This window comes from Penicilliopsis zonata, assembly GCF_001890105.1.
Source record: "Penicilliopsis zonata CBS 506.65 unplaced genomic scaffold ASPZOscaffold_17, whole genome shotgun sequence".
NCBI lineage: Eukaryota > Fungi > Ascomycota > Eurotiomycetes > Eurotiales > Aspergillaceae > Penicilliopsis > Penicilliopsis zonata.
This window is the reverse complement of record NW_019208925.1, coordinates 65073-78334: the sequence shown is the minus strand read 5'-3', so window position 1 is coordinate 78334 and position 13262 is coordinate 65073. Positions and strand designations below refer to the sequence as shown.

General features: G+C 46.8%; 5 protein-coding genes across 5 annotated transcripts; 2 read left to right on the top strand and 3 right to left on the bottom strand.

Annotated features, from left to right (window-relative positions):
- Positions 1-58: 58 nt before the first annotated feature.
- Positions 59-1406, bottom strand: ASPZODRAFT_154251 (hypothetical protein; the record flags this gene model as incomplete). Its single annotated transcript, XM_022726066.1, has 4 exons — positions 59-645; positions 701-853; positions 1023-1279; positions 1363-1406. 4 exons carry the CDS (start codon positions 1404-1406, stop codon positions 59-61), a joined length of 1041 nt encoding a protein of 346 aa, XP_022578241.1.
- Positions 1407-1925: 519 nt separating this feature from the next.
- On the top strand, positions 1926-3535 carry ASPZODRAFT_19035 (hypothetical protein; the record flags this gene model as incomplete). The annotated part of the gene is made up of 9 exons (XM_022727320.1): positions 1926-2000; positions 2079-2321; positions 2380-2411; positions 2466-2493; positions 2553-2560; positions 2626-2729; positions 2793-2963; positions 3035-3331; positions 3390-3535. The coding sequence occupies 9 exons, from the start codon at positions 1926-1928 to the stop codon at positions 3533-3535; spliced, it is 1104 nt and encodes a 367-aa protein (XP_022578240.1).
- Positions 3536-3897: 362 nt separating this feature from the next.
- On the bottom strand, positions 3898-5352 carry ASPZODRAFT_73766 (hypothetical protein; the record flags this gene model as incomplete). The annotated part of the gene is made up of 2 exons (XM_022729912.1): positions 3898-5235; positions 5302-5352. 2 exons carry the CDS (start codon positions 5350-5352, stop codon positions 3898-3900), a joined length of 1389 nt encoding a protein of 462 aa, XP_022578239.1.
- A 275-nt stretch (positions 5353-5627) lies between these two features.
- ASPZODRAFT_135744 (hypothetical protein) lies at positions 5628-6976 on the top strand. The gene is made up of 3 exons (XM_022723886.1): positions 5628-5713; positions 5765-5941; positions 6008-6976. The coding sequence occupies exons 2-3, from the start codon at positions 5812-5814 to the stop codon at positions 6712-6714; spliced, it is 837 nt and encodes a 278-aa protein (XP_022578238.1). The 5' UTR covers positions 5628-5713; positions 5765-5811; the 3' UTR covers positions 6715-6976.
- On the bottom strand, positions 6924-12886 carry ASPZODRAFT_122698 (hypothetical protein). Its single transcript, XM_022721329.1, has 15 exons — positions 12611-12886; positions 12267-12455; positions 12160-12195; positions 11998-12095; positions 11751-11920; positions 11605-11685; positions 11436-11543; positions 11261-11380; positions 10828-11202; positions 10592-10768; positions 10304-10537; positions 10087-10153; positions 9789-9860; positions 9335-9516; positions 6924-9268 (listed from the first exon to the last, which is right to left on the bottom strand). Exons 1-15 carry the CDS (start codon positions 12622-12624, stop codon positions 6983-6985), a joined length of 4209 nt encoding a protein of 1402 aa, XP_022578237.1. The 5' UTR covers positions 12625-12886; the 3' UTR covers positions 6924-6982.
- Positions 12887-13262: the final 376 nt, after the last annotated feature.

The following is a 13262-nucleotide window of genomic DNA, read 5'->3' as shown; positions in this document are numbered from 1 at the left end:
GCGCTTGAGTATGTTCATTTCCGGAATATTCTCATTATAGCACAGGTTTCACGTCAAATTAATCCAGTTCCATGTTCGTTGGGGGGGCTTCGGGCTTCCGAGAGCCACCCAAGGCTCGCAATGGCTTCCTTGCATCAGGAGCATCTTGATTTCCACCGAAGAGCATGTTGCTCATCATGTCCAGTAACGGATTACCTTGCCTCGGAATCTTGATGCCAAAGTACTGCTCGCCAATTTGGGCAAGCGCGTCGTCCCAGATGCCAACCTCTCGAATGTGCGAAGCATAATGGGTGGTGAGTTGTTTAAACAGGTTGGGGCTGGCCCGTTGAATGGTTAGGAGCAACATGCTTATGAAGTTCAAAAGTGGCAACGAAGGATACACCCGCATATCCGAACTAGAGCTGCTCACGTCCTGGACAGCGAGCGAGGTGTTCGACGACAGACGCGATGTGAATATCAGGAATGCTTTGTTGGCGCTGCGGATGTTTCCCGTTAATAGATAGGGGAACACTGCACGTGAGGCATATATAGCTGCGGTGTGAGGCTCGTCGTTTGTGTACCACTCGTACTCCAACTTAGCCAAGGTCTCTGCGGACTCAGAGGTTCCAAGAATAAGATGCTTCTCGGCTTCATAGGGCTCGTTATCTATGTATTGGAGTTAGGCCATAATATGCAGCTTGTAAATGAAGCTTCTACAAACCTTCTGCGTAGACAGAGCCGGCCGCATGGTGTAGTTCTGGATCTCCCCGTTCTAGGGGACCAAATCGTTGACTCCAACCAATCATTTCCTGAATAAATCGTTTCCGAGTGGGTTCTTCCGGAGGGAATTCGCGCAATACTTCTATCAGGCGCTCTGTTGAAAGATATCTGATTAGCGCAAGTTTCCAAGAAGGCATACGCCAGATTGCAACCCTGGGTATTTCCGTGAAGGCAAGCTGTAGATGCGTTCCCAGGGTATTATTCAGAGTGTTTGACTTCAAGCCTCGCATTAAAGGGACGATGGAGGTCCAAGCTGGACTTACTCTTTCGTGCCCGACCATTCGTGTCATCATCGCCTCCAGAAATCTCCCACTCTGCTTTATTGTAGACTTCCACTACCAGCATGATTGCCAAATCCCCACCGCTAGCAGATGCACCTTGCTGGGAGCCTGCTCGTAGTAGAGCAATAGCCCCGCCAGTCAAGATCTCTGCTGCGGAATCATAGTTGGACTGCTTGATATATCGAGCGGCGATGACGCGAAGCTGCTGATGAGCTTCATAATACGCACCGGAGGCAATTCTGAAAGAGAAAGGGATCCATTAGAGTCTCATCATAGTTTGCAGCAATGAATCATCATGTAAAATAGTGATCTGCCCACTAACTTTTCTTGCTGCCGAGCAATAGTTTTTTCAATGCGTGAGGTCATCTTCAGAGATCTGTCCCCTCAGCAAGGCTGGTAGGAATTATGGATTATGCAATAAAAGCTAGATCACGCCTTTCTTTTATAACCTTAAGGCCTAACGACGAAGGTTCTTCTTTGATCAAGACAAAGAAAATGGGTTTGTCCAGCCAGGGGGGTTGATAGTGGAAACAAAGATGGTGGGGGAAGCGCGACAGCTTGGGTGGATTATTTGATCTGGTTGCGGCGGCCTTCTTTCTATCATAACAACAGGGTCAAGAACAAGCAAAGCTAAAGTCTATGGACCAAGAATTTATTCTGTGTCTTTACTCAGATAATTATCCCTAATCATTGTTGCTAACTGTATTATATGCATAGGAGTTGGCTCTTCTACGTCGGTCTAGGCATCCCTGCAGTTTATGCGATACATTAATTATTCTAGAAAGAAGCCAAGACAGGGTAGTGAGCATATGAATTATTATATGCTTTGAAAGAACGGACGCGTCTTCTTTACATTCAGAGATAAAAGGACTACTTATAAAAGATATGAGTCGATGCGCTTTTGATATTCAACCAATCGGCCGGTTTGAAGGCTCAAACACGTCGATTCGACGCCCCAAGGTATGCGCGATCAGGTCAATGTTTTCTTATGGCTGACGTCGAAGATCTACTTATGGGGGTAGCTAATATGTCTCCAAGGAAATCGCGTGCTTTTCTTACGATGATCAGCATCAATTTCGTCTCGATGACTCGTCTCTGCGGTACTATTATCCGCCGCACCTGCCAGTAGATCTGAATCAAGGCTTCGAGACATTCCAGAAATTAGACGACACTGGAGATGACCATCTAGATGCACTACTGGAAACTATCATTGCTCATGAGAAGGAGACGGGAAAGAAATGCGAGGTCGATATAATCACCTGGAGAGGGATGATGACCAAAGTCGGTGTTCTACTTGGGTGATTGAGCTTTCATATCCTCTGATGCTAATGCCCTATAGATCCTTACTGCTCCATTCGAGAATATGAATGGGTGAGTCAAGCAGTCTGCGCTAGTTAGAAATCACAGTCGCTCATGTCTTTATAGATTTGAAATGAATGCCACATTTTTCCAGGTAAGAAATGTCGAAATGGTCATGAATATATCCATGGACTAATTATGAACAAATTATAGGGAACCATGTAATTTCACTTTCAAGCTCAAAGAGTACTAATTCGTCGTGAAGTCCTGACTAGTATGATTTCAGATTCATCGAGGAAAATAATGCATATAAAAATATGCAGAAGCAAATGCAGAGGAATCAACGGATGCCACCAGGAATGCCTCCACAGGACGTTATGGCATATTGGGGTAAGGCTTTCCATTTTGACCTTCCCCTCATGAAGGGCCCATGTATATTGACACTGTACCCAGGCTACAAGTTTGAGACACTTTCTGTCTTGCAGCAACCATGGGACCCGACGCCACGTACAGAAATCGAGGATCGTGAAAACGAAATTGTCAACAACCATAGCCAGTACTGCTCCGTGGTCCGAACCGGAATGGGCAACGTCAAGATGATCCTTGGCGGCGAGGTAGATGCAGGTAAGCCTTTTTTCACAACGCCAATTGCACTCTGGCGTGGAACATATAGGTAACGAGGCATTGGCATTTAGTGTGGGACTGTAAGCCTGAGCGCAAGGAAGATGCCATTCACTGGGTCGAGTTAAAGACATCAGCTGAAATACGGAACGACCGTGACATGCTGAAATTCGAACGCAAACTCTTGAAATTCTGGGCACAGTCGTTTCTCCTAGGAGTTCCAAAGATCATTGTTGGTTTTCGTACTCCACAAGGCATCCTGACCTCGTTGGAGGAGATCGAGACTGCCACTATTCCCAACCAAGTCAAAAAGGGGAGAAACACATGGGACGGAAACGTTTGCATAAATTTTGCTGCTAAATTCCTCGAGTGTATGTTACCAGCATGTTCTTTGGCCGGTTATGATATTCGATTACTGACTACTTCCAGGGCTCAAGGGCGTCATTCACGAGGAGGGAACATGGAGGATCCGAAAGCATGAGAAATCGTCGAAGATCGAAGTCTTCAAAGTGGAAGACAGTGGTAATGGCGATATCCTCTCCCAATCGTTCATCGCATGGCGCTCACATGCCTGACCTTTTCAATTTCAAACGTTTGGCTACCAGGCAGTATGGACCGCGGAATAAGATCACAAATTGAGTCAACGACCCTGTAACTAATGGTGGCGTGCGCCATCCCGCGTACTGCTAGTGAGGTGAAGGTATGACTGGTCTAGCAACTCGGTTCCCGGTGGGAACTGCTAATTGTATGGAAATTCTCGAGAAGGTCCAGGTGCCGTGGGGTGCTCGGTAGACTGGTTGTTTATGTGTGATATACGAAGCACACATTGTACTATATAAGATCCCGGCGAGATATTTTTAGCAGGAAGACGGTGTATATTAATAATTGAATGAGATTTCATGATTGAAGACCAGATTAATTTGATATAGACGCTATATCATGACATAGTAGGCTGATCTTTTTTCTTGAGCAACTCCTGCTGCCGGAAGTATTCATCGCGTTCGGCCTTCCTGGCTGCTGTTCTCAATGCCCGCTTGTGAGGAGCACTCGTCATGTGAACCTTCCACTGCTCTTCATTTGTCATGGTCTTTTGGCAAACATCACAAGTAATGCATTTTGTGATTCCGTCTTCCGTCTTTCTTGATGACTGCGCTTCCAAAGTTTCGTACATCTTCTTTGCCAGTTCTGAGAACGATCTGGGATCTGGGAGAGATTCTTCTCGAAGAAACGCATTGACCACAAGCTCGGACGGTTGGGCTATACTGTTCCCCCAATCTTCCACGTAGGTGCTATCGAGGAGGTAGAGGCGATTCTTCATATTGGCCTCTGCAAGGGCCCTCCACAGCTTGTTTCGGATCCATTTGACCTGCTGTACAGCGTATTGACGAGTACCTGTCTTGATGGATTCAACACAGGTTCTCTTGAGCGATTCCAATTCTTCTTCAGTCAATGATCCCTCGCGCACTGCTTCAAAATAGGGTGCAAGCTCTTTGAACCCGATAGAGACCCATACGCCTTTGTCTTTTTCAATATTTATACCTTGAGATATGCTCTCTTGAAGATAATTTGACATCCTCTCTGCTTCCAACAATAGACCCTGATCGATCATTGATTCGACACGCGTATTCAACCTAGAATTTAGGACCTCTTTTCCCGAGTGGACCCAGAAAACGACCGTGGGAAAACGAAGTAGCCCCGAAGATGATTCTAAATCATTACCACTCCTTTTTTGACGCTTTTGTTCCTCGTAAATCTCGGAAGCCGGCCTTCCTGTCTGTAAAAATATCTCCAAAGACCGTCGTATTTTACGGGTCTCATTTGGATGCCACCGATCGGCCATGACGGGATCTACTTCTCTAAGCTTCTGTAGAACCTGGTCTGATGGTGCATTGAGAATCGGCCATTTGTCTGACAGCGATTCCAAACTTAGAGATTCCTCTGCCAAAAGGTCGTCTTGGCCTGAACTCTCAGTCTCGTTTGCAACAGTCTGGTCCTTGAATAGAACCGCTTGCGTGTAGTAATGTGTTCCCCCCACAAGGATTGGCAGTTTTCCCCGCGAGCGGATCTCGTTGATCAGGCGCAGACATTCCTTTTTGAATATACCAATGCGCCATGGCTCCTCTTTCAAATCAACACAACCGATCAAGTGATGGGGTATACCATTCCGTTCATCTTCGGGAATCTGGTTGGTGATGATGGGAAGGCCGCGATACATTTGCATCGCATCCCCATTGATGATTTCTCCATTGAAGCGGGAAGCCAAGTCAACTGCGAGCTATCTGCAATGGTTAGAAAAGGTCAACAGAAAAAATTAATATACGCAAAGAGAAGCCAAAATCACCTTTGATTTCCCCGTGCCAGTGGCACCAACAACAGCTATGAGGGGCTCCATTGAGATTCTGCGAAAAGTGGCATAAGATCGAACCCAGCTAAGCATGACGAGTACCTCATTCCAAGGCCGAGCATCCTGCGATCATCAAACCAGACGCGAGGAAAAACGGCAAGGGCACATTATGGTCAAGGTTGGTTGGTGGAAGGGAGGGACGGAGGGGAAACAACTTCCAGAGCCCAAGAAAATTGAATTACCTCATCGGAGCCGGCCAATCGGCGGAGGTGATGAACAAAATTATTACTACTAGGTAGTTAGTTATCAGACAACTGTTATCTCGGTTTTGAAGTAGAATTGGTTAAATCTTCCAATTAAGCAAAAAAAATATTGGTTATCCGAGCAGCCAAGCGAGTTACAAGCCACTGTGAGTAATACTAGGAATACTGTATATTGAAATCGACGTTAACTGTTGTAGAATTGCCCGATTTACTGCTGCCACGACTGCTATATAGATAATCGAAGATGTCCGCATCAGAAAGGCTGCCAACCATTGATGTACAAGGCTTGTCGTACAAATTCCAGGATGGGTCTGACGGTCTGAGAGATGTCACCCTGAGTCTTCCATCTGGAAGCCGAACTCTCCTTATTGGCGGTATTTTTCCGACATTCCTGTCCATCAGAGTAAATGGTGTTGCATTGACTGACGCACCATGAAAAGCAAATGGGGCTGGCAAGACGACTCTTCTCCGTCTACTGTCTGGCAAGCGGCTTGCACCCACCAACACGATCTCTGTTGGTGGACTCGACCCGTTCAAACACGGTCTGGAGGGCGTGACGTATCTCGGCGTCGAATGGGTTCTGCACAACATCGTCCGGACTGACATCGACGTTCCGACGCTCCTTGCCTCAGTGGGGGGAGACGCCTATCCTGAACGAAGGGACAAGCTGGTCGAAATCCTCGACATCGACCTGAAGTGGCGAATGCACGCGGTCTCGGATGGTGAACGTCGCCGCGTACAGCTTGCTATGGGACTCATCCGTCCCTGGCAGGTACTTCTCCTGGACGAAATCACCGTAGACTTGGATTTACTGTCTCGAAGCAACTTCCTGTCGTTTCTGAAGCGCGAAACAGAAACTAGGCCCTGCACAATCGTCTATGCAACTCATATCCTCGACAACCTGGCCCAGTGGCCGACCCACCTAGTGCACATGCATCTAGGCCAGGTGAGACAACGGGGCCCCGTCGAAAAGTTCAAGGATGAAGTGCCTGCAACATCGGAAAATAGTCAGCTCGGGGAACTTGTGCTCAAGTGGTTAAAAGAAGATTTGAAGGCTCGCGGGCCCAGGAACGGCCGTTCAAGTGAAGGGAAAACATATGAGTCACTTGAAGGAAAGGGAGGCTACGGACTGGAGAAAACCGCTTAGTCTAGGTTGAACAATCTTTCTCCTTTATTGATTCTTTCTCTTTTTGCTCTGTCATGCCTGGATTGATCAGGAAAATCAGGCATCTATTGGAGGCATTTAACAAGGTGGTATTCAACCATTTTAACATGATTGTGGTGTCTGGCATGGTTAGTCTAGATGGATAGAGGGGTGCAGTTCTACGGCACATTCATCATCATGGAAGCGTTCAACATGCATATATCAGGTTCTCTTTTCATTATTTATTCTGAAAATAATATCTCACTTTTTTCTATGAAAGCATATTTGAAATCTCATAGATCCGTATCGCACTATCCTCGCTAGCCACTGCCAGCTCGAAGCTAGGATCTCTCGGAGAGCAACAAGGCCTCCATGACAGCTCTGTGATTGATTTTGATGGCGAGATTTTCCTATCGATAGTCGCAATTTCTTGCACTTCAAGTGTGTCATTCGCAACTTTGTGGATTGACAATTCCCCAGTATCCTCGCCTACTGCAAGATACAGATAGCCATTCTGTTCGTGAGTCATAAAAGAGATGGCAGTAACGGGACTCTTGAGAGAGACGGTCGACTTGCAGAAGAAGTTGCTTTCCTCCATCTGCCATATTTTGACACTCTTGTCACGGCCGGCCGTTGCAAAGACCGGTTTGCCAGATAACGGCGCCCATGCTGCATCGAGAATCATTCGCGAATGCCCCTTGGGATTTGATGCCAACATGGAGAATGTTGACGGATCTTTCGCGCTCCGCTCAAAGACCACCCATTGGCGATCTCTTCCTACACTGAGAAGGAAACGGTCATCCTCAGAGAAAGAAAGGCTTGTGATGGTTAGAGAATGGGCTGCAAGCGATGGCTTGATCTCATGCCAGTCGCTCGTATCATACAAACGGATGACAGCATGTTCCAAAGAACTTGCCTTACAGGCTGTGGCTATGAGTCTCCCATCATGGCTTACTGCTACCGTGGAAATTTCGTAGCCGTGACCATACAACTTCTCATGCTCTGGCCATAACGTGTAACGAGCCAATTGGTCCTCATATGGTGGGTGATTTAATTCCAATTGGGAGGAATGACTGGCTGACGGTGGCGCAGCTTCTATATCGTCCGTTTGGTCTTCTTGCTGAGGACCTTCATCGTCCATGGCTTTGTTGGATAAACCCAAGACAGGAATTTGTGCAGTCTCCGGCAAGGTCTCGTTTGAGGACTGTCGAAATCCCGCAAGCTTCTCTAACAAATCTGCAATGGAACGAGGCTCATTGAAGACTCGTAGTAGTTTTTCATCTGCTCCAGAGATGAAGCGCGCAGGCCCCAACGTCTCAACACAGTTGAGATCATAGCCGTGGATTTGAGGTCGTGAGAATTCATGCCATGAGGCCAGGCCATCACGCGACCATTTTGCGTGAAGACGAGTTGTCTGATCAGAGCTGGTAGAAAGAAGGTAGCCACCTGTAGCCTCCCAATTGATGCCATTGACAGATCGCACATGACCCGTAATACCCAGCGTCTGCACCCAGATATCTTGTTCAATATCATATTTCCAGGACCTCCAGCTACCAGTTCGTCCAAGGCTAACCACCTGCTTTCCATCCGGCGACCAAAGACCGATCCAAAAACCACCGGTGCTACCAGTAGCCGTCGTTGAACCTTTCAGTGCGCTGATGTCTCCCATACGTTCCACCGGATTCCAGACACCTGACACCGGGTCTGGTTCCCAGATAGTAAGTGAGTTGTCTGCAGAAGAAGACAAAAGTTGCTTCCGGTTCAGGTTGGGACTCCAAGAGGTCGTATATATCCAATCTTCATTACCAAAAAGAAGAGCCTCAAATGTTATAGAGTATTTCAATCCTCGGGTTTCAAACTGGTGGGCTTTGTTTGAAAGCGTCGACTCCACCCCAATAAACATGGAATCATCCTCATCCCCAATTTTAACAGAGTTCGTGATGCCTTGTTGTATCCTCCAGAGACGGATATACTTGTCTTGGCTTGCTGATGCGAGAAGAAGATCGCCCTTCTGGCTGTCAGTTGTAAAGGAGAGTGATCTTATCCATGCCTCGTGACCGGGAAGTACAGCACAAAGCTTGAGATCTGGGTCAGATGTCGAGCCGTCCGCAACATAAATCTGAATCTTGTTCATCGTGCCTGCCACTGCTAAAACCATTGCTTTCGCATCGTCGTTTGTCTGGAGATGTTTCATTGACAACGTCAACGGAAAAAACCGTGGCTTCAAGATTATAGTCTTCAACAAGTCTCCCTTCTTTGGTGCCTGTGGATTAATCCTCCATACCCTGACGGTTCCGTCTGCTCCTCCGGAGACAATAATATCTGACCCGTCAGTGACAGCGATCGCGTTGACTGATCCTTCGTGGCCTTCCAATGTATATATATGATTGAATTGGTGTGAATCTGGGCTTTCCATCTGCCATATGCGGATTGTTTGATCGACCGAACCGGTCAAGAGGAGTTTCGCTTTCGTTGACGGGCATGTGTAGAACCGAACCACACTCACTCTGTCGGTGTGTCCCACAAGCAGAGCGTAGGCCCCAGATCCGGATGCACCCTAGACAACTATTTAGTCCATGTAACATTACACTCGATATGAAATCGTTCGAAGTCCTAACGGTACCTGGGGCTCCCATAGAGCAACATTGTTGTCCGCGCCGAAGGCGAGCACGCCCGATTCAACATCCCAGTCTGCAGCTGATGGATGCCTATTGCCCCCGACACTAATGTAATTTGTTTTGATTGAAACCATGAATGTATACGTATTCAAGTCACTTTTATTAGCTGGTGCTCGTTGGCGGGGTGCTGTCGCGATATTCGCATTTTTGCGGTGGGCGGAACCGAGCCGGCAATTTTAAGCTTATCGATAACTAATTAAATAGAAGGCGAAGCGCCGATACGCATCTCTGAAAACCCCTCTGTGAGTGTTGTACCGATCTTGAATTCTATCTAGTGCTTTTAGCAATTGTTGGGACATCGCTTGGTCAAGCGTTTTACTTGTTGTCTCTGAAAAATGGCTTCAATCCAGAAAACCGATCCAAATACAATCTCGATAACTGTCGAGTTTACGTGAGAACATCCCCCGCTCGATCTCACGCACCCATACTGATCTCTCTTTGCGAGCAGAGGAGGTTTAGAGATGTTATTCTCTAATGAGAGAAAGCATCTGATTACTCTTCCTTCCCGAATAGAAGATGGGAATTCTCCGAATATCGCTTATCTACTCAAACACCTTGTCTCGGAGGTTATGAAGGATGAGAGAAAGGAACTATTCATTTTAGAAGACAACGTGTAAGCAGCTTGGAGAAATGACGATTTAGATCAATGCTGATAGAGGACTTCAGGCGACCGGGAATACTCGTTTTGATCAATGACGCCGATTGGGAGCTTGAAGGCGAAGAACTGTACGAGCTCCGCGAAGGAGACAATATCGTATTCGTGTCTACATTGCACGGGGGCTAGAGATATCCGGGGTCCTTCCCCGGGATCATATACCAATAAAAAGCAATAATAATTACACGGCCCATTGTGAATGAGATATTTTCTCTTACAAATGCCTATGTTCTTGTGCATGAGGGTAGCTCGTTCAAACGACATCCTCTACATGCTGCTGCGATATTCTTTCCGGCTCGCGAGGGGTTCGATGCCCACTCTGTGGAGTCCCTGATCCATCTACCGGACTACCCAAGCCTCCTAGCAGCGGAGTAGTCATCCCGCTTGGGGGAACAGGGATCTTGATATCCTCAGGAGAAGCAGGAATGATATCCGGGGGCAAGTCAGGTATATGGATCCTCCTTGCCTCGTTCTGGTAGCTTTCTGGGATGATCTGGAAGATCGTGAGCCAATTGTTCCATGTACATACAACAAGAATTTTGCCTACCTCGATGATTTCATTGCGGGGAAATTGGAGAAATGGAATATCCGCAGCATTGCATGCCATAAGGTAGCCATACAGAACTCTAAGAACACTTTCATGCGCGATGATGAGCAAATCATTTTGTTCTCGCTCCAGCTCCAGGATTATCGGCTCAAGTCGTACTGCGAGGTCGTGATATGACTATGAACATATTGTAAGCAGTCTCTCATATGCCGAACAGGGCATGTATCAAGGCTTACCTCAGCACGTGGGTATCGGTGATGGTACGGATCGAGTTCATGTTTTGTAACCTCATCTGGGTACTCTATCCGAATTCGCCTCTCTGACATCTTCTCGCAGACGCCAGGGTTCAGTTGGCTCATTTGAGATCTTTGTCGGACTTTGTAGCCTTTCTCATGAAGGTATTTGGCAGTCTCCACGGTTCGACGACGAGTAGATGTCCACACAGTTAAAGGCTTCAGCTCATGGTTTCTCTCACCGTGTTCAATCATTGCTTGCTTTTCGGATTCTCTGTGACGCAGAAGGCATTCTGTCATCTTTCTCGCGTAGTCTTCGCCTTTCTCGGATAACGAGACGTCCGCTTTGTAGGAGTCAGCGTCAACCGAGACACCGGCCTGATATATATTCATCAGTTTAGACGGCAACTACCGTAGTATGAATAGAGATAATTACCCGTGCAAAGTAAGTATGTCGGGACTTGATATGAAGATTGAGCAGGTAGAAGACGATGCGATTAGAGAGATAGCCGAAGCTACAATTGTTCACAATCAATTGTTCTCCAGCATTAATCATCTGAAAAATGATCAGTGACTTTCAAAAGGGGTATTTTGCTATAGGCAGACTAGACCTTGATATAATTGAGATCTTTTTCTTCCATCGTTTGAAATTGCGGGATTCTGGCGGCTATCCGTGTCAGGTAGTGTTTCACCGCATCATCTGGAGTCCAGCCGATGTACTGGGGATATCATTAGTATCATTAGACCCATGTGAGTTTTCATTCCCTTAAAATAACCTACATCCGGTGACGATATTTTCACGTTGCGGACGTTCTCTTCGATGATCCGTTCGTCATCACACCAAGACTCGATGAATAAAGTCTTGTGACAAAAACATATCAGCTTTTTTGTCATTCAATTGGAAAACTTATACATGGTTGGCTTACCTCAATGTCGTGCTTGGCGAATTCCTTTGCCAGAGAGCGGCGCCCAGATGCCAAAGGGTTGACTGCATCATATATCGCAATCTGGCCATTCTCATGGTTGAGAAACTGATAGATATCCTCACGGCATCTTTTTACAATCTTTTGTCTCAAGAGGACAGATGCCGCAGATGCTATGATGAACCGCATGAGTATACCAAGGTCCATGATAATATTGCAATGACGCAGACTTTTTCGTGGAAGGACATACCATTCACGAAGAAGTAATCATCCGGTATATCTTGACCGTACGGTATCGTCGCACGTCTATAATCCCCCAGGTGGAAAATTCTCGTCTTGACTCCAAGCCTGGAATATGTAAGAAACCCATTCATACGGTATTTTTGTGAATGTAGGTGTCAAGGCAACATACCAACGAAGGTATCGTGCCAGAGCCACCGAGATATGTCTAAGTAGATATGGCAATTATAGGTCAGTATCATCCACTGTGACAATTTCTACCAAGCCAAGAGCACCAACGTTTTGCCCCGCGCCGGCAATCCAACCGTCATAATAACGATTCTCCCTGAGTGGAAAAGCCGGCCAGATTCAGTGCTGTACAATTGAGCCGGCGCAAGCTCCGCTTTTTCAGGTAGATCATGGATTGCATCCACAAAGGTGGAAGACTTCCGGCGGAACCGTGGAGAGCTCGCAACGATATCGGCTGTTCTGAATCAATGTCAGTATAATAGCATTTCAATACACATCCGCAGCAGCAGGAGCATGGGATGATGGTCCCATAATCCGAAAACTGGTTTGAAAAGCAGAAACGCCTAGAGCATGATGCGAGACCTGCTGTATAGTATGTTTAGAGATGGACTTACAATAGAGTATCCATGATTTTTATTTCTTTTCATGCAGCAATATTCCTTAAGAGTAAGAATATAAAGCCTTCTGTTTGATTAATCACCACCAGTTTATAGGTTGTAGGTTATTAATGACGAAGGTAGAGAGAAAGGCGCCAACAAATAGATAAGATAAGGCCTAGGCGGTGGACTGAGCAAGCAGTGAAGGGCAATAACTAAACAAGACAGCATAGAAAGATGTTGTTGAGAGATATATACCTAGTAGGCTATAATAAATTATATCCCACAAACAGGACACCACGATGGCTGCAACCCACCTGCAGATCCAGCGGTAAGGCAGGAAAGTATGGCTATGCTGGCCTTCGAAGTTGGCCCAAAGTGGCTAGCGTCGACTCCCGCAGTCTACAGGCAACAAAGACGCAATTGCTTGCCAAGACCGAATAGCAACGGAAAAGCGAAAGCGACTTTTTTCGAGCTTCTGAAGCCTCCCGTCTCCACGCTGCCAACGTCCAAACCGACTCCAACAGAGAGGGCCAGAAATTACCCGCTTGATTTTGATATCATCGGCGGCGTGCTTTTTTTGTCCCAGGTGAACATTACGGGCTGGCCTCAATTGTTGTTTTCCCCTGCCTACTCCAAGTTGTGTCCAAGCCGAGCGTGACCAACGTGT